Source organism: Lithobates pipiens, unplaced genomic scaffold, assembly GCF_037356315.1.
Source record: "Lithobates pipiens isolate NorthernLeopardFrog02 unplaced genomic scaffold, aLitPip1_a1.2 Scaffold_13, whole genome shotgun sequence".
In the NCBI taxonomy this organism is placed as follows: domain Eukaryota; kingdom Metazoa; phylum Chordata; class Amphibia; order Anura; family Ranidae; genus Lithobates; species Lithobates pipiens.
This window is the reverse complement of record NW_027507718.1, coordinates 384,405,481-384,427,226: the sequence shown is the minus strand read 5'-3', so window position 1 is coordinate 384,427,226 and position 21,746 is coordinate 384,405,481. Positions and strand designations below refer to the sequence as shown.

At 41.7% G+C, this 21,746-nt stretch overlaps 1 protein-coding gene across 2 annotated transcripts in view; it reads left to right on the top strand.

The window, feature by feature from the left end:
• The window catches only part of LOC143975182 (uncharacterized), a 142,503-nt gene that overhangs the window by 52,632 nt on the left and 68,125 nt on the right, over window positions 1-21,746 (top strand). For both annotated transcript variants that reach the window (XM_077477284.1, XM_077477285.1), the window contains 6 exons: window positions 3,232-3,371; window positions 3,575-3,682; window positions 4,918-5,076; window positions 5,346-5,469; window positions 7,420-7,632; window positions 15,393-16,270. In XM_077477284.1, the coding sequence (XP_077333410.1) occupies window positions 3,232-3,371; window positions 3,575-3,682; window positions 4,918-5,076; window positions 5,346-5,469; window positions 7,420-7,632; window positions 15,393-16,270 (1,622 nt within the window). The remainder of the gene's footprint in view (window positions 1-3,231; window positions 3,372-3,574; window positions 3,683-4,917; window positions 5,077-5,345; window positions 5,470-7,419; window positions 7,633-15,392; window positions 16,271-21,746) is intronic.

Here is a 21,746-nt window from a genome sequence, read left to right as displayed (position 1 = left end):
GTGTCTCCTAAGTTTAGAAAAGTTATACTTTGGACATTTTACACAGTGTTGTAGAAGGATATAGAAATATTCTGGATATGTGGAATAAAGAATTGAGCAAAAGTAAAAAAGTGACACCAAGGCAACAAGATTTTGAGGTAATTTGAATGATAATTCAATTATCAGAAGGATATCAGGAAATTGTCTGGAATTTAAACAAAAGAAGTTCAGTTTGTCCAGCTTACATTTTACGTTTTATAAAAAAGTAGCTGTTAATGATTTTAAAGACAGAATGGAGTGTACAGATAGATGCATTCTGGTGGCACTGGATGCCATTGGTCATACTATCTACACGCTAGAGCTGCACAATTAATCGTCAAGAATCGTTATCGCAATCTTGACTAAAGTGTTTCACAATTCTTTCTATGCAAAGAATCATCTCTGCTCTTCTGAAGACACAGCCCTCTAAAGAAAGGAAGAGAAAAATCAGGCAGTCTGCCAAGAATCACCTCATTCTTTATCAGTTGACCTTAAGTATAAACATTGTCACAATTTGTCAATAGAATAGACTGTAAGTGAAAAAAGTTTAACCACTTAACCACTTCCCGACCAGCGCACGACGATGTACGTCGACAGAATGGCACGGGCAGGCATATTGGCGTACATGTACGTCCAATATTCGATGCCGCCCTGCCATCGGGAGCGCGCCGCCGGCGGCGCACTCCCGCGCTGGTCGGGACCCCCGTGAGTCCGGTCGCGGGACCCGCGGACTCGATCGCCGCGGGCATCCCCGCGATCGTCTCACGGAGCGGCCGAATGGAGGAAATGTTGTATAAACAACATTTTTCCATTCTGCCTAGCAACTAGTGACGCTGATCTCTGCTCCATGTGATTGGAGCAGAGATCAGTGTACACTAAATGAAAGCCCAAACCCCCCACAGTTAGTAACACACCCCTAGGAACACTTAACCCCTACACTGCCACCCACTGGTTAACCCTTTCACTGCCAGTGTCATTTACACAGGAATCACTGCATTTATATAGCAGTGATTACTGTATAAATAACAATGGTCCCAAAAATGTCCGATGGGTCCCCGACAATGTCGCAGTCACAATAAAAATCGCAGATCGCCGCCATTACTAGTAAAAAAAATAATAATAAAAAATTATTAATAAAAATGCTATAAAACTATCCCTATTTTGTAAACGCTATAACTTTTGCGCAAACCAATCAATAATCGCTTATTGCGATTTTTTTTTACCAAAAATATGTAGAAGAATACGTATCGGCCTAAATTGAGGGAAAAAAATGTTTTTTTATATATTTTTGGGGGATATTTATTATAACAAAAAGTAAAAAATAATGCGTTTTTTTTCAAAATTGTCGCTCTATTTTTGTTTATAGCGCAAAAAATAAAAACCGCAGGGGTGATCAAATACCACCAAAAGAAAGCTCTATTTGTGGGAAAAAAAGGACGTCAATTTTGTTTGGGAGCCACGTCGCACGACCGCGCAATTGTCAGTTAAAGCGACGCAGTGCCGAATCGCAAAAAGTGGTCTGGTCTTTGACCAGCAAATTGGTCCGGTCTGAAAGTGGTTAAACACTACACCTTTTTCTGACATTTTCTGGTTTCAAGTAAAACATTTTTTTTTGCTAGAAAATTACTTAAAACCCCCAAACATTATATATAAATTTTTAGTAGACACCCTAGAGAATAAAATGGTGGTTGCAATATTTTATGTCACACTGTATTTGCGCAGCTGTCTTTCAAATGCAATTTTTTTTTTAATTACTTTAATAAATTTAAAAAAAAAGTAAAGTTAGCCCATTTTTTTTGTATAATGTGAAAGATTTTACATCGCGAGAATCATGATCTTTTTATTCTAAGCAAAAAAATTGTGATTCTCATTTTGGCCAGAATCTACTACACGTCATACTGGACATACTCTCTACACAGCCTGCACTTATACAATAAGGACAAAAGACAATGGGCGTACGTCAGAGAAATATAAAGGAAAAAATAATCAGGAAGGTGGGGGAGCATGCTATGTGTTGCTACAATTGGGGCTCAGCTGTGAAAAAAAAAGCTGAGGAAACAGACATCTCTGATATCTTCAATTTACATAGCTTTAGTTTCCTTGGTGCTGGTAATATCTCAGAAAGTCATTGGTACTGACAGCCAATGAGGCATGAGTACTCATTTGACCCAATCTGTCTTTCCCTCTGAAGTTTATGTGTGCTACTAACTGCTGGAATAGTTTGCCCATCTTACAATGAGACAATTACTAAATTTTCCAGAATGACTGAATTTGTTAAGTCTTTCCTGTTCTAATGGAATAGCAATGCTCACTGCAGCCTATACATGTTTTGTTGCTGACCCGAAAGATTTCACTTACCGTAGTTTATACCTTTTACAAAAAAAAACTTTATTGCATGGCTTTGATCAAGTACAACTGTGGGCTTTTGCCTCACTTGTTTTGGTCTGGCAGGCAAATTAACCGTCTTTTGGGTAACACAGTAGGTAAGGAGTTAGTGTTGGGATCCTGGATTTAGGAATAGAGAAACCCCCTATGAGTGTGACTTTATAGGTACTACCATATCAACATTAATAGAAAAATATATAAAATTTATTGTATAAAAAAGAAAATATATAATTACAATTACAAAAAACACATGAATAATCAAGGATGCATAGTAATATACAAATAATAGTGAATTGGTACAATGGAAATAACCCAAACCCAACGACGTTTCAGAGATGAGTTGTATTCTCCTTCATCAGGGGGTTTTTCTCAGGTAATACCATATCTACAAAAATATAGAGCAATCAGCCAACAAATCCTGGCATAGACTATTACAATATCATGAGATTAGTATAAAATCCATACCTACATCCTAGTCACTAGATGAGTAAATTTGAGCATCCAAAACGATTTTATTAAAATAAATGAGGAAGAGACATCATGACACAGGGCCCCACACCGATCCCATCCGCCCGTATGTGATCCTGGATTTAGTTCACACTAGGGATACTGTACATCAACAAAAGATATGTTTTCCCCAATTTGAATTGAGAATGTGTACATTTAGGTTTGAGTATTTATATGAATGTAATAGGTTGGGCTGGGGTGAATGGTTCTCACTGTAGCACTGCATATTATGTCGCTATGTAAAATCAAAGATCATGGGAAGTATATAAAACATAAAAAAGGTATGTATATTTACATAATTATCTAAATGATATCTTTCAGCTGCGTCACACAAACATCTACGAGTACAGCATCAGCTGGGGATGGGATGGGATAAATCCTGTTACTAACAGGGCTCATGCATATTATCTGGAACGTCTTTGCAACGACTTTCAGAGAAAGGTCATTGGTCACTTCAACAGGTCAGTAGTGCAAAAGCTCCATAAAGATAACATGTACCATTTATACATAATATTTAATTTCAGAAACATCATTATTGTTTTAGAATAAAAAAATCAAAATTTCCCAAACTATGCTGATGAAATTATGTTGCTTTTTTATCTGTTAAATGCATAAAATAATATGTTTGTTGACAACTGATGCTTTTTTTTTGTTTGTTGCTTAGCATGACAAATGTGCCGAGCTTTCCAGAGAAAACTTGGACTAGGAAGCAATTCTTTAGATATCAGAGGAATGAAGAAATTCTGGAGCATGCCAAGTACTGCCACACTCTGTAAGTTCTGCAATGTTGTGCCAAGTATGGTCTCAGAATGCCAGTTGTTACTGTCTTTTCTGGTTATCTGCAATGCAACAGGGAAAAGAGACCTTGAATATTTACTATTGACCGCTGATATTTAAGTATGATGAAATAAATGCACTCATAATTCTCAATGCACTGTACTACAGTACATATATGACTTGTATGATGTACAGATTCAAAGTATGTAAAGTTATGAAGACAACATGCCTGTTATCCTAAAATGAAAAGTAAATCTCCTTTTTTTTTTTAATGGGCACAAGGCATGAAAATAGCTTCATTAATAAAAATACGTTATGGTTATTTTCCTGTTTCATCTTAGCCCTTGTACACACGGTCAGAAAATCCGATGGACAATGTCCGATAGGACCGTGTTGTCGGATAATCCGACAGTGTGTGGGTTCCATCGGACTGTTTCCGTCGGAGTATCCGACAGACCAAGTTTTCCAGCTGGGCTATAAAATTTTCCGACAACATGATCCGATCGGACTTTGTCCGATCATGTGTAGAGAATTCCGATCGGACAAAGTGCCACGCATGCTCAGATCAAATTCCTAGACCAAAGCTATTGGCTACTAGCCTGAACGTAATCCCATCCTAATGAAATAACGCCATCACGTTAAGTACGATCGGATTTTCTGACAACTTTGTCCGACTTTGTGTATGCAACAGTTTCGGACAAAATCCGTTGGACAAAATCCGACGGATTTGGTTGTCGGAATGTCCGACCGTGTGTACAAGGGCTACAAGTGTAGAATAGCAGATTCATTTGGCTTGGTCGAATAAGTAGTTTAAAAAATTGAATATGTACTTTTAGTTGTCCTAACAAACTTGAGGGGACAAGCCAAGGTGAACATATATAAACCTTGTTAAAGCTGGAAAATGGGCAGTTTCTGCACTTTACTAAAAAAAAGTTATTTTTTTCCAGAAATGCCATATTTCATGCATGCAGCGTGCATTAGTATGCATGTTTTCCTTTCATAGTTGTGATGACAACATGAATGTAGCTTGTTGTCACCCAAACAAAATTCTGAGACTTATGGCTACAGCAGTAGTATTCTTTCTGGTCTCATTCAAATCAACTTTCAAATAGTTTTCTATAATGTGACAAAAATTTGAGTTAAAACATATATAATCAATGTTGGTGAAACATGAGAGATCTTTCTATTCAATGTTATTTCCTTAAAACTGAATTGTTTTTTGTGCTGTAGTGTTAGCAGCTTTCTAGGTCGGCAATCCTTCCTGCTGGATCTTCAGGAGCAGATAAAGGCTGGCAACAGACATCTAATAGTTCTTCATGGGCAGCCTGGAAGTGGCAAGAGTGCTCTTATGGCCAAACTGGCAGTATCAGCAACACATTGGATTTCTGGGTAAGATCTGTTATTATAGACATATATAGAGATTTTCTCACCTATTTAATAAGGCAGTACAAAGAGCAGTGGTGATGGTCCTAACTCAGGGCAGCAAATCAGATATCGCCTCTTAATTGAACTGACTACATAAAACTGAGATCAGTTGCCATGTGTGATTGCACTTTGCAAATTCTTATTGTTTTTCTGATATCTGATAATATGACTACAGTCCACAAATATATGGTTTTAAAGGTTCACCCGTGCTATTATTTCCTCTGCTTATACAGAGACATCAGGGTTGTGGCTCGATTTATAGGAGCTACTGGTGAGAGCAGAGATATTCGTCAGTTGCTACAAAGCCTTTGCTATCAACTTGCAGATATATATGACCTGCCAACCTGCTTCTCAGAGGTAATCTCTACACGTTTACATCCAGCTGTGTCATTTGTGGTTGACTTTACTAGCCTTAATATACTGTAACTAGGAACAAAAAATGTCACAATATAAAACAATAAACGCATAAGACAACAAAGCAAAGCAAAAAGGCAATTCCTTTTTGGAAGTGCCATACATTACACAAATAGTGTATATTAGTATACATATAGATCTGTTTATCATAAAATTTGATTCTGATCTAATTTTTTCTACTCATTTCCCCCCCCCCCCCCCCCCACATTTACTAAGGCTGGCCATTCATGGTGGAATTTAGAAAGAATTGTCTTTTGAAAATCAGAAATTTCATACGTTTTGTGATCCGATGGTGCCACCATTGATTTGGAAATTCGACCTACCAACTTAAATTCCACCTCCTGTTGCTACAGAAAATAATTTTCGTGGGAATCTTCTTTTCTTTCCAGGAATTTTCTTTTCTTGCACATGCGCATTTCTTTTTCAATCACGTTTCTCACACAATTCTCCCAATATAGATTAGAAAATAATTTGTTTTTCAAAAAATTTCCAATATGCCGCTTACTCAAATTCGTCGACCGCACGAAAATCGGCTGTTGCTGCAGCCCACTAATGGTGTCAAATTTGAACAAAAATTTATTTTGAAATGTAAGGCCGGCCCTGAAAGTATGTTGGTTAGATCACTGATAATCTTGCATTTTTAATGGACTATTGGATTTCTATTTTACATGTATTTTAAAATGCATATTCTACGATTGCATCATAGAATTCATGTAGTTTAAACATTCTGCCAGTAGCTGAGAACTGGTTACTGTCCTGCCTCACATTCTAATTAAAATGTGTTGGGGGACCACATAGCAGACCTAACCTGCATGTCGGGTCTTCACTGCATTAAGCCCCACATTTGTTTGTCATTTTGTTTATCTGTTTATCTGACACACTTGGAGCAATCAAAGATTGTTCGCTGTTCTACCAACTGTTCTTTATTGTTTTACTAAAACAATTAATAAAAACCATTGAAGAAGAAAATGCATATTCTTTATTCACCTAATAGATTAATGCCCATTGATGAGCAATGCGATTTTACATTTTATGAACAATAAGCTTTTTGATCATCATGTGTTTTTATTGTTTAATTTAGAAATTATTTTCTAAGCAACTGTATTTTTTGAAAAGGCATTCACATGTACCAGCTTATTCCTATATGGCTAAATTCGGCGAACACAACATAAGGTGTAACAGCAGTTTAATTCCAATGTTTTGGGTCTTTGGCCTGGGACTTCTGCTGCCCATAGGTGTACTGGTTCTTTTAAGAGCCTTCAAATCCCCTGCTAAAAATTGTCTGTATTTTCCCCAAACCACCAATTAGATTCAGATGTGTCCTGGAAAATTACAGCTGAAGACATGTCATAATAGTCACAAGATGCTGCAGATTTAAGGGTAGCAGACAGATTCTGTGGGGTAAACCTGAAATTGGCTATGTGCCATTTTGTTTAAGTGACCACTATTGTTTCTTTATGGATTAAGGGGTACAGGAGGTGTCATGCTACTTCTCTTCTTCCATCTTCCGTAGGCATAGTCTCTGATAAATAAAGCTCACTGTCATACTTACTTCGGTACTCAGTTTATTCAGCAGATTCAATATTTTTAAGATTCTTCTTCCGAAGTAATGCCATAGCTTGGAGTTTATGAAATCAAATGTGTTCTGAACGAAGGCTATTGTTGACATTCATATTTTTAGGACACGTCTAAATGAAACTGTACAGCTATTTGCTTTGAATGGACTAAAATACATTAACGTGTTGTATATTTTAGGATATTTTTTTACATCTTTTGAACTTATTTATTATAAATATGCCTCAGTAACAGGTTTAAAAAATCCTGAATGAAGTTCATATATAAGTGCATATAATGGGGAATTTGTTTCTTCTTTCCTTTTTTTTTCTTTTTTAGAATATCAATGGTTTAATAAATGAATTTTCAACAGTGCTGGAGTTTGTTCCTCGGAGTAGACCTCTAATGGTGATCTTGGATGGATTAGATGCATTATCAGGAAATTACACAAACTTTTCCTGGATACCCAAGGAATTGCCTCCAAATGTCAACTTCATTGTATCTGTTCCCAGTGGCAGCGAATCAGATTGCACGTCCCTTAAACAATTACAGGTAATACATTTTTTGTTTTCTTTTCTAGGACTAGAGATGTAAAACTTAAACAATAAAAAAAAATAGTTTTGCCAATTTCTCTCATGATCCATAAGCTAGCAAGGTTACCTATCACAAACTTTAAATTTGTTGTTTTGCTTTTTGACTGTGAAGGAATTTTTTTTTACTTATAATGTGAATGGAAGAGTGAGCGCATGAATGACTGAGAAACTAAAGCTTACCTTATACCCAACACTGTCAAATAAATATTTTATATAATTTGAACCTAAAATCATTTTACATGTGCAACAGGATGCATGGTAGGATACAGTGTCTACAATTGTGATACAAGAATAAAAGAGTAAAACAATATGACTTGTTTATATATAAAAAAGTGATGAATTGTGTTACGCTACTAAATAATAGGGATGAGCCGAACATGCAAACAGACAAAAAAATGAATGTGAACACTATTAAAGTCTATGGGACACAAATGTGAAAAATCAAAAGTGTTAATTTTAAAGGTTCATATGCAAGTTATTGCCATAAAAAGTGTTTGGGTGGGATACTGCCCCAGGGGATATGTATCAATGCAAAAAAAGTTTTTAAAAGGGCCATTTTTTTCAGGAGTAGTGATTTTAATAATGCTTAAAGTGAAACAATAAAAATGAAATATTCCTTTAAATATCGTGCCGTGGGGTTGGTGTCCTTAGTCTGCCTGTAAAGTGGCGCATCTTTCTCATGTGTTTTACTGTCCCTTAGCAAAATCACATTTCGAAAGGAAAAAATTGTCTGTAACGTTTTGCTGTATTATATAGCACATATACAGGGAACTCCAAGCTAAAATTAAAAAAAGACAGTGTGGGGTCCCCCCAAAATCCATACCAGGCCCTTCAGGTCTGGTATGGATTTTAAGCGGAACTCCACGCCAAAATAAAAAAAATGGCATGGGGCCCCCCCAAAGTTCATACCGGACCCTTATGTAAGCAAGCAGCCATGGCAGGCCAGGAAAGGGGGGAGATGAGTGGGCACCCCCCTCCTGAACCATACCAGGCCGCTTGCCCTCAACATGGGGAAGGTACTTTGGGGTCCCCCCCAAAGCACCTTGTCCCCATGTTGATGGGGGCAGGGGCCTCATCCCCACAGCCCTTGAACGGGGGTTGTGGGTGCCTGCGGGCGGGGGGGGCTTATTGGAATCTGGAAGCCCCGTTTAACAAGGGGGCCCTCAGATCCTGCCCCCCTATGTGAATGGGTATGGGGTACAATGTACCCCTACCTATTCACCCAAAAAAGTGTCAAAAAAGTAAATACAGAAGACAGTTTTCTTTATTAATAAAAAAAGCGCCCCACAATGTCAATCTATCTTTAATCATGGCGCCAACAGGCCCCAAAAAAATAAAGAAAATCTCTGTCTCGATGGGAGGCGTCTCGCCGACTGCTGTCTCTTGGCTGCGATGGCTTTTATATAGGCAAGGGCGGGGCCACCCAGTGACGTAACTGGGTGACCCCCGCCCCTCTGACGACACATGACACTGCCACTAACTAACATGCCTGCCTTATCTAGCTCAATCTATCTCCATCCACAGTCACACACTATACATAGCCACTATGTAAGCAGCCTTATATAGTGTGGTGTGTGGACTTGGTGCCCCTGAGCCATGATTGGCACAGTGCGCTGTGTTTGACCAAAGCTGGTGCATGCTTTTATCAATCATCAGACATCAATGCACTGCGATTTCACATTGCATTATGAGGCATTCCTCTGCGCTCAAATTTACCACGAACGCCCCATAATATTCACTGTTGGGAGAACAGGTGAACACCAAGCTCATCCCTACTAAATAATATACCTCTCCCCAAGAAATTCCCTTAATTTCCAGGGATTTCCTATCATCTCCTGTTTGGCTACGCAATGGGACACAGATGGTGAAAACAAATCTAACTGTAGTTACAACCCTCCCTTGCTCTATCCAAAATTTAAAAAAAAACTTAAAATTGTGCCATACTTACTGTAATTTTTTTTTCCTGGTGCCTATCCATGGCAGCATACTTATGACAAGCTCCGCCTTGGCTCCTCCCTCAGGATCCGTGAATATGATACAAGAATAGCATTAGAGCACCCCCAGCATTCTCCGTAATATAAAATACCAAGGGTGGGTTTGTATGCTGCCATGGATAGGCACCAGGAAAAGAAAATTACAGTAAGTATGGCACAATTTTCTGTTTTCCTGGTGCCTCTATGGCAGCATACCTATGACAAATAACTATCCGGGAGGCTATCGTCCTAGGAGTTGCCTCCTTACCCTTATTTTTACCCCAGGGTATAACCAACAGTCTGGGAGACTTCCTGAAGGGGGCTGTGGCCTGCAAATAGCATGTCAATATGGATGCAATATCCAAATCATGGAGTGAGTCGAATTCTGGAGCTGAGAATGTTGGTAGACCCCAAGGTTCTGAGATACTAGTGATAGTGGTGGTCTTAGGGATGATATTTTATATGATCATGGTCTGCACCTAAGGCCTGCAGATTTGACACTATTCTACCTGATGCGACAGTGATTAGAAAGGATAGCTTTAGGGTTAGATTCCACAGCAATATTGATTTATTTGGAACAGTTGGTTGGTTAGGGATTCCAGGAGAACAGATAGGTCCCATGTGGGAAAGTTTTGTCTTATAGGTGGATGTATTTTCTTAACGGAATCTTCTGTTGGTGGCCGCCAAGATGGTTGCTACTTGCACCTTTAGCGTGCTTAACCCCAGGCCTAAGTCTAGGCCTGTTTATAGAAAATTGAGTATCTGAAAAGGAGCGGGCAGGGTTGGATCAAAGTTTCTATCAAACGCAAAGGATTTAAACTTTTTCCGAATTCTATCATACATGTCATTTGTTGATGGCTTTCTAGCCTGGAGCAAGGTTGAGATGAAGCTAGCCAAGCATCCTAATGCCTGGAACCTCTACCTTTCAGCATCCAAATGTTCAGGTTCTGTCTAAGTGAGTCCGGGTAGATGTGAGGACCCTGTGAAAGAACGCGAGGTAGCCATGGTATTTTGACCGGAGGTTGGGTACTCAGGGATATTGCAGTTGGAAACCAAGGACACCTCTGCCAGTATGGATGGACTGCTATTACCATAGTGTCCTCTATCGTAAGCCTCGCAAGAAACCTGGAGATAAGTGGCCGTGGGGGGAAAGCATAGGCTAGACTGCATGCTCATGGGCTGGAGAGGTCATCCACTGTCTCCGCCAGGGGGTGTGGAAGATGTGTGATGAATCTCGGTAACTTCACATTGCTTGCTGAGGCAAAGAGGTCTAATTCGGCAAGACCCCAGAGGTCTACAATCGTAGTCTCTCGGATGCAGTGATCATTCGCTGGGATCCACAAACTTTCATGACAGGCGGGCAGCTTCCGAGCTTAGATGCCCTGGGAGATAAACTGCTCAAAGATTGAACAGATTCCTTTTCACCCAGGGGATGATGGGCTCTACTTCTTTCAGGAGGGAGCTACTGTTAGTTCCTCCTTGGCAATGAATATATGACACTGAAGCCCTGTTGTCCATTTGATATAATATTGCTTTCCCTCTGATCTGTTGAGTCAAAGCAATCAGAGCAAGGTATGCTGCACGGATTTCTAGGATCCTGGACTCTACCCCTGCTGTATTGAAGGCTCAACTCCCTTGAATCGCAATATGGCTGCAGTGGGCCCCCTAGCTTACCGCACTGGCATCTGTGGTAAGCATAGTCCAAGAGATGTGACCCAAAGGCCATGATTTTATCAGCATCTCCCTCTTTGTCCACCAGTGTAGACCCCTGTGCATTGTGTTTGTTAGGCGTATCTGTTGAGAGAGATAGGATCTGTTCCATTGGTTCAGGAATCCCATTTGAAAACGTCTTAGGTGCCAATGGGCCCATGGGATCATTGGAATGCAGGATAGACATGATCCCCAATAGGCTCAGGCAATTTGACGCAGACAGATAGGGCTGCAGTCTCACTCTCTTCATGACTGACACTTTCTGCAGAGGTAAGGATACTGTCCCCTTGGCAGTATTGAAATGGGCATCCAGATAGATCATGTCCTGGGTAGGAGTGAGGTGAATCTTTGCTTGATTTACTACCCAGCCAAATTCTGCCAGGGTTGACAGAAGGAGTGTCCTGTGTTTCGTTAACTGAGCTGGATCTCCCGCTAAAAGTAGAATGTCGTCTAGTAGCGTAACCTAACCTCCAGAGGCTGGAGACCCTATAATGGGTCTCCAGCTTCCCGTCTTTTGGGAACCAGAAAAAGGGCAGAGTAGAAACCTGAGAATCTCTGGAACAGAGGTACTGGTACAGCTGCTTGCTGTTCCTGTAGAGAATGAAGGAACTGAAAGAGAGCCTCTGCTTTCTGTGTCGACCCCGGTACTCTTGAAGGGGTGAAGAAATCCTTGAGTGGCTGGCTTGGGAATGTCCAAAAATTGCCCTACTGGGTTGTTGAGACCACCCAGGGATCCTGATATCTTCTGACCCAAACCTCAGGAAAGTGAGTCTGGCTCCCACTGGGATCACCTGGGCTAACTTGGCGTCAAAAGTATTTTGTGGAATCCTGCAGGATAGGTGTAACCCCTTGTCTGCGAGACTTTATGAAAGTGGATTGTGTGCCTTTCCAATTTTGTCTCAAGCCTCTTCCTTGCCTAGTCCCCTTGAAATCTCTGTTCTTGAAATGTTGAAACCTGGAAGTGGAAATTCTAGTGCGCCTGGTTCTTCTATCCTGTGGGAGCAAGCCGGATTTACCTCCTGTGACACGGGAGATGGCCTTGTCCAACTTCTCTCTGAACAAGGCCTTCCTGTCAAATGGAATTTTTCACCAGTTCTGTTTGGATGCGATGTCTGCTGCCCATGGTTTTAACCATAATGTGCATTTTGCCATCTCACTAGGTAGCATTGCCCTCACGGAACACCTGATGGAATCAAACGCTGCATCCCGGATGAAGTCTGCTGAAAGTTTTAGTTTGTCCAGAGCCTTTATTATATCATCTTTTGGCCCTTCTACATTTTCTGTCCAAACACGCACCGCATTGGACACAGATGTCAAACCTATTGCTGGCTTAAATGCCTTTCCTGCCATCTGATAGGCCTTCTATTTAAAGGATCTTTAAATGAAGCTGAATCATCCATAGGAAGTATGATGTTTTTCGGCAGGCACACTACCGGTGCATCCATCGCCGGTGGGCCATCCAACAGAGCGGAATCTGATTCGGCTAGGGGGTACAGCTTTGACAACCAATTAATTGGAAATCTCTTTTCTGTCGTATTCCATTCTTCTTTGATGACACCTCTGATTTCGTCCATCAAAGGAAAAAAGGATCCTCACCGCCCCCAATCGCAGAGCATCACGGATGCCCGCGCATGCGCAGAACGCAGAAGAGGATGCCGGGCAGGCAGAGAAAAGACAGCACAAGGTGTGCACCACCCCTTATACACACCAGTGCAATAATGGGAAGGAACATGAGACACACACTTCAGCAGAAGATGAGGAAGATGAGAAGGAAACAGGGGCCCGGGGAACCTGTAGAAAGAGGGGGAAAAAAAGGGATAAGAGATAGATGCTCCCTCAATTGCCCCACGAGCTGAAGCCTCATTCTCATAAGCAGAACTACTGCTCCTGGTTAGGGGACATGCTGCATGTCCCAAAAGACCCTCAGGAGGGACTCCCTTGCTTTTCAGCTCGTTTAGCAGCCCGAGCCAAGGGACTACATCCGGGAGAGGCCGAGACCAGATGAAAGCTGCCGATTGCAGAGGTAAGGACACCTGACCAACATTCATTGACCAAAGGTATGAGGAAAAAAAGTAGAATGCTCACATTAATCCTGAGGGAGGAGCCAGGGCAGAGCTTGTCATATTTATGCTGCCATGGAGGCACCAGGAAAAAGTTTTGCCTATAGTTCTATTTTAAACTAAAGCATGCTCCACCTCCAACACTGACAGGATTTTTTTTTGTAACTGAAGATTAGATTTTTATTTATCCACGTTTATCCAAAAGGCAGTTTTTGTATAAACACATGCTCAAACTAGAATTGTATAATATATTGCAGGCATTAGCATGTGTGTGCAGTAGAAGCTGCTGCAAGTCAGATAGAGCCTGATTAATTTCCTGGCTGGAGAATGGCCAGCATCATCAATCTCTGTCCTTCCCAGCCTTACGGTCTGTGGCCCATCCCTTTGATTTATGTTACTGGGTCTAACGTAAGGTATGCAATGAAAACAGGTCCTATTTAAAAATGCTCTACACTCCTGTGACCTGTTTTCAGCAGACAGCGGGCTGAAGCGCACTGTCGGCTGACATCTCAGAGCTCCAGGCTCGGGCAAGATTGTGACCATTAGGTCAGGATCTGCCAACATACCTGGACCAGCACCCCAGCTCAGCCTCTCAGAAAGCCGCTGAGAGCTAGAGCCGGCCGCTCTCACCCCCTCTACAGCCCAGTGCTCCAGTGAGTGCGGAAAGGCAGAGAGCCAATGACTGAACGGCACTAGCTCTTTGCTCGGGGAGCTCTGCGAACCGAGAGACTGTCAGTGTATGATCGCTCAGTTCTCACTCTTACAGCTGGCAGGAGCATAGATGCTGCATCGGACCAATGCTGCACCCACCTAGGTAAATATCATTCTAAAAAAAAAACATTCCCATACTTTTTTAATCTTTAATGTAACAAGAAGCCTCTCACGGCTTTCAATATAATTTCTATGCTGAGGACACACAAATCTATTTCTCCACCCCTCAACTCACTCCATCAGTCTCCTCACCCATCACTAACTTATTTACAGACATATCTGTAAGGATGTCACACCACTTCCTCAAACTCTAAACCAAGCTTATAACATTTCCTCCCCCACGTGCCTCTTTCCCTGACTTCTCTGTCAAGAGCAATGGCACATCCATCCACCCATCCCCACATGTCAGCGTGCTAGGTGTTATCCTGGACTCTGAACTCTCCTTTTGGCCCCACATCCAATCACTTTCCAAAGCTTGCCACCTCAACCTCTGCAACATCTCTAAACTACGTCCCTTTCTAACCAATGAAACCACAAAGCTCCTGATTCACTCCCTGGTTATCTCTCGCCTTGACTACTGCAACTCCCTCCTCATTGGCTTACCTTTAAATAAACTATTCCCCCTTCAGTTCATCATGAATGCTGCTGCCAGACTCATCCACCTTACAAACCGCTCAGTGTCTGCTACCCCTCTCTGCCAATCCCTTCACTGGTTGCCACTCGCCCAACAAATTAAATTCAAAATACTAACAATAAGTTACAAAGCCATCCACAACTCTGCCCCCAGCTACATCAGTAGCCTAGTCTCAAAATACCAACCTAATTGCCCTCTTCATTCCTCCCAAGACCTCCTGCTCTCTAGATCCCTCACCTCCTCGCATATCCACCTCCAGGACTTCTACAGAGCCTCGCCCATCATTTGGAATTCGGTACCCCAATCTATCAGACTGTCTCCACATTTATCCACTTTTAGGCGATCCCTGAAAACCTTCCTCTTCAGAGAAGCCTATCCTGCCTCCATCTAACAACTGCACTATTTTCTCCATTAGCTCATCCCCCAAAGCTATTACCCTTTTATATAACTTGATCCTCCCTCCTAGATTGTAAGCTCTAACGAGCAGGGCTCTCTGATTCTCCGCTGTGTTGAATTGTATAGTAATTGTACTGTCTGCCCTAATTTTGTAAAGTGCTGCATAAACTGTCACGCTATATAAATCCTGTATAATAATAATAATAATAACAGCAGATATAATTTTATTTTGCAGAAACTTACGGTAGAGCAGAATGTGATCCAGATACCACCACTAAGCTTAGCAGAAATAAATGAAATGATTGACTTTTGCATAAGTAAGGATCACCGTAAACTTACCAGTAACCAAAGAGCAGTATTGCTTCAGGCTTGTGAAGCCTGTCCTATTCCACTGTTTGTGATCTGTGCATATATGGAGTCTCAGTTATGGACATCGTATACCCCAGACTCAGATATCTATCTGTATCCTAATATCTCAAAAATGTACTCTTGGATTCTAGGAAGACTGGAGAGGATACATGGAGAACAAATGGTAAAGAAAACTGCAACTTACATTTCCCTGTCTAGGAATGGCATCACAAGAGAAGAGCTCCTGGACTTGTTATCTCTAGACCAAGGTGTCATGGATGAGATTAAACAATACCAGGGTGTTATGGTGCCAGTATTCCCAGAAGCACTTTGGGAAAAGCTGCGCTGTGACTTTGGAGTTCACTTGGTTGAGCAAAGGACAGATAATAGTTATGTTCTTGACTGGGCGCACAACCAGTTCAGGTCAGTTTGTTTAAATCGATATGTGAAATCAAAGGAGTATCAGATCGCTATCCACTCTGCATTTACAAACTACTACCTGGAGAGTCGTAGTCGCAATAAACTCAATAAAAGTGAGGTGCCAATGATGCCATTATCATGGCTGGTAAAGGAAGAGAACAGGACCGTTCCTGTGTTTAACCTACGTAAACTCCTTGGGATATCTTACCACCTGGTCCAGTCTAACCAGATTTCCCGGCTGATAACAGAGTGCTTATTTAATTACGAGTACCTTCTCCATAAAGTGTGGGCTACATCTGTTGTAGAGATCCAAGAAGACATAAAGGCTGCCATTAATCCTGAACGGTAAGATAGTAAATACTAATGGTATCTAAACATCTGATGCAAAAGAGTTTGATTACTTCAACTGGTACATGCACAATAAGTACAATAAGTAGTGTAGCAGTACTCCCATAGGGGCTGCCGAGAATTGTGGTTTTTCTGTCACCCTGCCAAGCCCTACATTCACTCTCAGGCACTCTGAGACATAAAGCAGTCAGTGAACTTTGTTTTATTTTGTTTTATTGAGGGTTAAACCTTGGATGGGGATGGGAGTTATGGGATCCCCAGCGTGGATGAATAGATCAGCAATCATTTTTTGGGACAACTATGTACACTCCCTGATAACAGAAAAAAAAGTCTGGCGCCTGAAAACTGGGACATTTGTAACAATGGGAGTAATTTTTTATGTTCTACTTGTGCCCAATAAGCAGCTATATGGATGAACACACCATGAGAGATGTTGAAAAAGTGCATACAGTCAATGGCAACCATAAAGAAAAGCGCTATTCGAGGCAGTCTTGTGTGGACAGATAAACATGCAAAAATCAAGAACCATTTATCAATTTATTGTTGCCATAAGATGATTTTTTTATTAAAAAAACAATTAAAAATTCTCCTTTGTGTAGATGGTAGACAATCAGCTTACTCAACACTATAATGGTACCTTATGGCAGTGGCCAATGGACCGGCTTGTTGATAGATTTTCTGCAGTGATGGAATCCTCATGCATGCCCTATGAAATCCACACAAATGGGGAAGGGGAAGGGAAAATCCAACTTTAGTGTGGCCCGGGAGATGATGACGGTATCCAGCGGTGAGCATGGCTGTTGTCTTGACAACGCGTATTGGGTCATGGCCCTTTACGCCCCGATACGTGTTTGACTGTCTCTCACCCTGTTTCCCCCAATGGCTGGCTAGCTGTGCTGCCTCTCACCATTGGACACCATGAGGGATTCGGTCGAGGCTCTACATCGTCTCGTGAGCAAGCTGATTGTCTACTATCTACGTAAAGGAGAATTTAAATTTTTTTTAAATAAAAAAAAATCATCTTATGGCAACAATAAATTGATAAATGGTTCTTCTTATTGATTTTTGCCTGTTTATCTGTCTGCACAAGACTCAAATAGTGCTTTTCCTTATGGTTGCCATTGACTGTATGTACACTCCCTGTACATACTGCTTCAGCTTCCTCCTGCACAAACTTGCTTGAAGCTCATCACTCCTCATTCCACTAGCACATCATTTGCTGCAGACTGTTACTCCTAGTCACCTCCAGCACATCACTTGGTTCCCCAGGAATAGCTTGCACTATTTTTTTGGTTAGGCCTGACACTGACTCAGCCAGGCCTCAGCAAATGCCCTTTGCGGCTGGGACCGCAAGCCCCAATGGTGTCGCAGAAAAGTCCTCGTGCTAGCTGCCCTAACTGTGGCTACTGATCCCACTTAGCCCTCTTTAGGCCCTGCCAACACTCATGGCTGCAGTTGCCTCTTTCCACTGCCCCTTCTACCACAGTCCACTCTTCTGGTTCTGGCATTCAGGTGTGCCTCCCCAGTCCTCCTGATGATTTCTCTCTCACCAGCCCACCTGGCTGCAACCAGTTGTCCTCCCTGGAGTCTCTTGGCAGTGCTCTCTCAGTGCTGTCCTCTCCTTGCTCTGTCTTGTGCCTCCAGTCCAGGATCTCTTTGTGTGTTCCTGAAGGTGGTCCCAACTGCACTAGTGCCCATGCCCAAGGTCACCCCCCCCCAGACTGGGGAGCTCCCTCAAATGCCCCGACAGCCTTCACACTCTCTCACTCCAGCTGTTCCACCCAACAACTCCTAACTCCAGATGGGCTTACCCTAGGTATTTTAGGAGGCCTGCCCCCTGCCAATCCAGATTGGTTATTGGTCAGGGCTCCTCAAACACTCCAGGTGGCTCCACCTCCCCTCCCACACTCTTGCCAGGAAGCATTAGAAGGCTCTGGAAAGAAATGGGGGGTCCTGATGACACCCTGAGGTCCTGATGAGGTCCTGATGACACCCTGAGCCACTCCCAGTCCAGAATGAAAACAAACAGGCCTAGAAACCAGCCAGCCCTGCTTAAATTTACCTATCCTCTCTAGTACACTACCAGAAGGCACTACAGTAGTTTACACATTTTTTTATTCCTATTAACGTCAGATAATTTTCCTATGCCAATCTTTGTTCTTGTTTATTTCTTATTTTACAGTTAAAGCCCAACTCGCTGGTAATTTAGCTTACGTTTTGGAGAAGCAGTCATCACTGGGACAGGAAAGCATTGACAGCAATAAAAAAAAAAAGTTGTTCTGTTCTATCCCTTCCTTATTCTACTAAAAGTGGTTGCTTTTGTCTATTTTAAAGGGTTTTAAAATGTTCTTTAACTGAACTATATATACCAGTGTTGCCAACCATCAGTATTTTTACTGGCAGCCAGTAAAAAACAGGCACTTTTCTCCTGCCAGTAAATACCAGAGACAGGAAAAGGTTGCCAGTTCCGGTCCAGAGCCGACAGAGGCCAGCCGAGTGCCTGCTACAGTGTGTTTGGGCGTTGGTGGCATTTCTTGTGATGCCATGGTGCAAGGGGGGCCGACCGGAGCCTCAGGTGTGGGTCTGGGGGATGGGATTAAGCTAAACTGGGAGAGGGACTGTCGGTGCTGTTTGGACTGGAGTGGTCTGAAGGGACCACCTGATATGGAGAGAGACTGTCACTGTGTCTCCGTAAGGGGACATGTCGTGTCGGTGAGGTGTAATCATCTGTGCTGCTGCACACTGCTGTCTGTGTTACTATGAGAGTCAATTTCATGTGTGCGTCCCTTTGCATTCTAATTTCTTGCCCTTCTGAGTCCAGTCCCTGAGCTACTTACTTACTATATCGAAAATAAAATAAGAAAAATGTTTTATACACAGGCTATGAAAATGGGGAATATCTGAGGGAAGATGGAGCACAATCATACTGCGGTCTGGCAGAAGGCAAGCTGTGGGCCAATTGTTGACTAACACAACAAAAATGTATGGGTTTAAAAATGACTCCAGAACAACATTGCCAAAGAGGTGCTGGGAACCTTTAAACTTGCCAGTGTAGTTAGACGATAGAAAATTTCAAACAAGCTCAATAGCTCCAGTGAAGCAGCTCCCACACAGCAAGGCTTCCCTCTGTGGGCACACGGCAGTAGCTCTAACCATAGAAATGCAGAAAGGAGCACCAGACCAAAATCAGATAAAGGAGTCCAAGATCATTTTATTTGTTGGTAAATAAAAAGACATAAAAACAGCCACTGCATTTCAGGGCAACATCACTCCCCCCCTTCATCAGGTCCCCACAAAGGATAAAACTTGGATGAACTCAGGGAAAAAAGCGATCACAGATCTAAAGTATATTAGAACCAGTACTGATCTCTCCACACGGAGTTACAACTTTGACAGCAGTTGCTGAGCAGCGATTAAACAATAATCTATGTGGAGAGTTCAATGGTGTATCTAATATTGATCTGTGAAGTCACTGTTTGCGCTGATTGCCACCATTACTAGTATGCCAAAAAGTAAAAAAATGGCCTGGTCATGAAGGGAGTAAATCTTCCAGAGGGCAAGTGGTTTAAAGCGACCCAATGCAAGTCTACCTGATACAAAAACATTGTAACTGTCACTTCTCACAGGGGCTGAATCATAGAGTGAGATTGTTTTTCCCTGCAATCATTATATCCAAGTTTAACAACTACAGATATAAAACAACTACACATATAACTCATTAATTATCTCAGTAAGCTAAGCGAATGATTACATTATCAATTCAGAGCTATTTCACAGTAGGTAGAGCACAATACTCTAATGCTGCATACACACTATCAGAATTTTGGTCGGAAAAAGCTCTGTTCGTTTTCCAGATGGAATCCCGACAAGATTTTGCTCAAGCTGTCTTGCATACACACAGTCACACCAAATTCTGACCGCCAAGAACGCGGTGACATACAACACTTACGACAGGACTAGAAAAAGGAAGTTAAATACCCAGTAGCCAATAACTTCCATCTCGTAGTTGAATCTGAGCATGTGTGAGTTTTTGCGTGTCGGAATTGCATACACACGATTGGAATTTCCGATAGAATTTTTTTCCGTTTAAAAAATTGAGAACCTGCTCTCAATTTTTTGCTGGTGGAAATTCGGCCAGCAAAATTCCGATGGAGCATACACACGGTCGCATTTTCCGACGAAAAGCTCTCATTGGTCTTTTGACAGAGATTACTGTTCCAGATCACTGGGAACAGTAGATATTTGTCATGTCACTAGGCAGAATGGGGAAATGCCTAGTTTACATAGGCAGTCCCCCATTCTGCCTCTCCTCACTGCGATCACGGGCCGCCAGTGGACATCGAGTCCGCAGGACCTGCGGGCACGCTCCCAGTGACCGGTGGCGCACGCTCGCCCGCTATCCTGCTTTTACAGAGGGACGTAAAGGTACGCCCATTTATGCAGTGGTGCCACTCTGCCAACGTATATTGGCATGAGCCGGTCGGCAAGTGGTTACGTATAATCAAAGTTCATTGAAATTTCAGTGCATATGGTGGAAATTCAGACAGCTAAATTCTAATGCTCCATTAGAATTTAGCTGTCTGAATTTCCACCATATGCACTGAAATTTCAATGAACTTTGATTATACGTAACCACTTGCCAACCGGCTCATGCCAATATACGTTGGCAGAGTGGCACCGCTGCATAAATGAAAAGCTCTCATCAGTCTTTTCTGGCCGGAATTCCGATCGCGTGTATGCGGCATTAGAGGTGCCTCTCTTCTCTTTTATACTCTGTAGCTCCTGTTGGTTTTTGCTTCTTTTTTTTTTTCACAATAAAGTTTTATTGAACAAAAGCAGTGTTGACATTACAACAATACATAACGACAGTAAAGTACTTGTAATGAATGCGTGTCATTCTGAACAATCATCTTATAATTAGAATTATTCATTGTACAAACATTTTACGTAGATCCGTCATTTACAATCAATCAGCCTGTCAAAGTTTGGTTTTTGCTTCTAATCCCCTTGTGGAGGCTGCCATTGGGGATGGACATTTCATGGTTACACAACCTATCACTATAATCTTTTTATATGGAGTATAAACTGAAAGACCTATGAATAAATGGTTGTGGAACGAATCATCTGAGTTTCCATTATATCTTATAGGGAAATTTGATATACAAGTGCTTTGGATTACAAGCATGTTTCCGGAATGAATTATGCTCACAATCCAAGGTTTTACTGTATATACATAAGAACAAAAACAATATTTGAAGAATACAGTGACCCAAGCATTCGCCCTTTGTGAAACCTAAAAAATGGCCATTATAAACTGATCCATATATCTCAACTATCCTAATTTTTTAACAATGAAGTTTATTGAATGGCTTACAGAAATTTACAACGGAAGAACGTTTTATTTTCTAATACAGTTTATTGATTCTTATATTTTAAAAGTATTTTTAAAATGTTTCTAAACATATGTATCAGG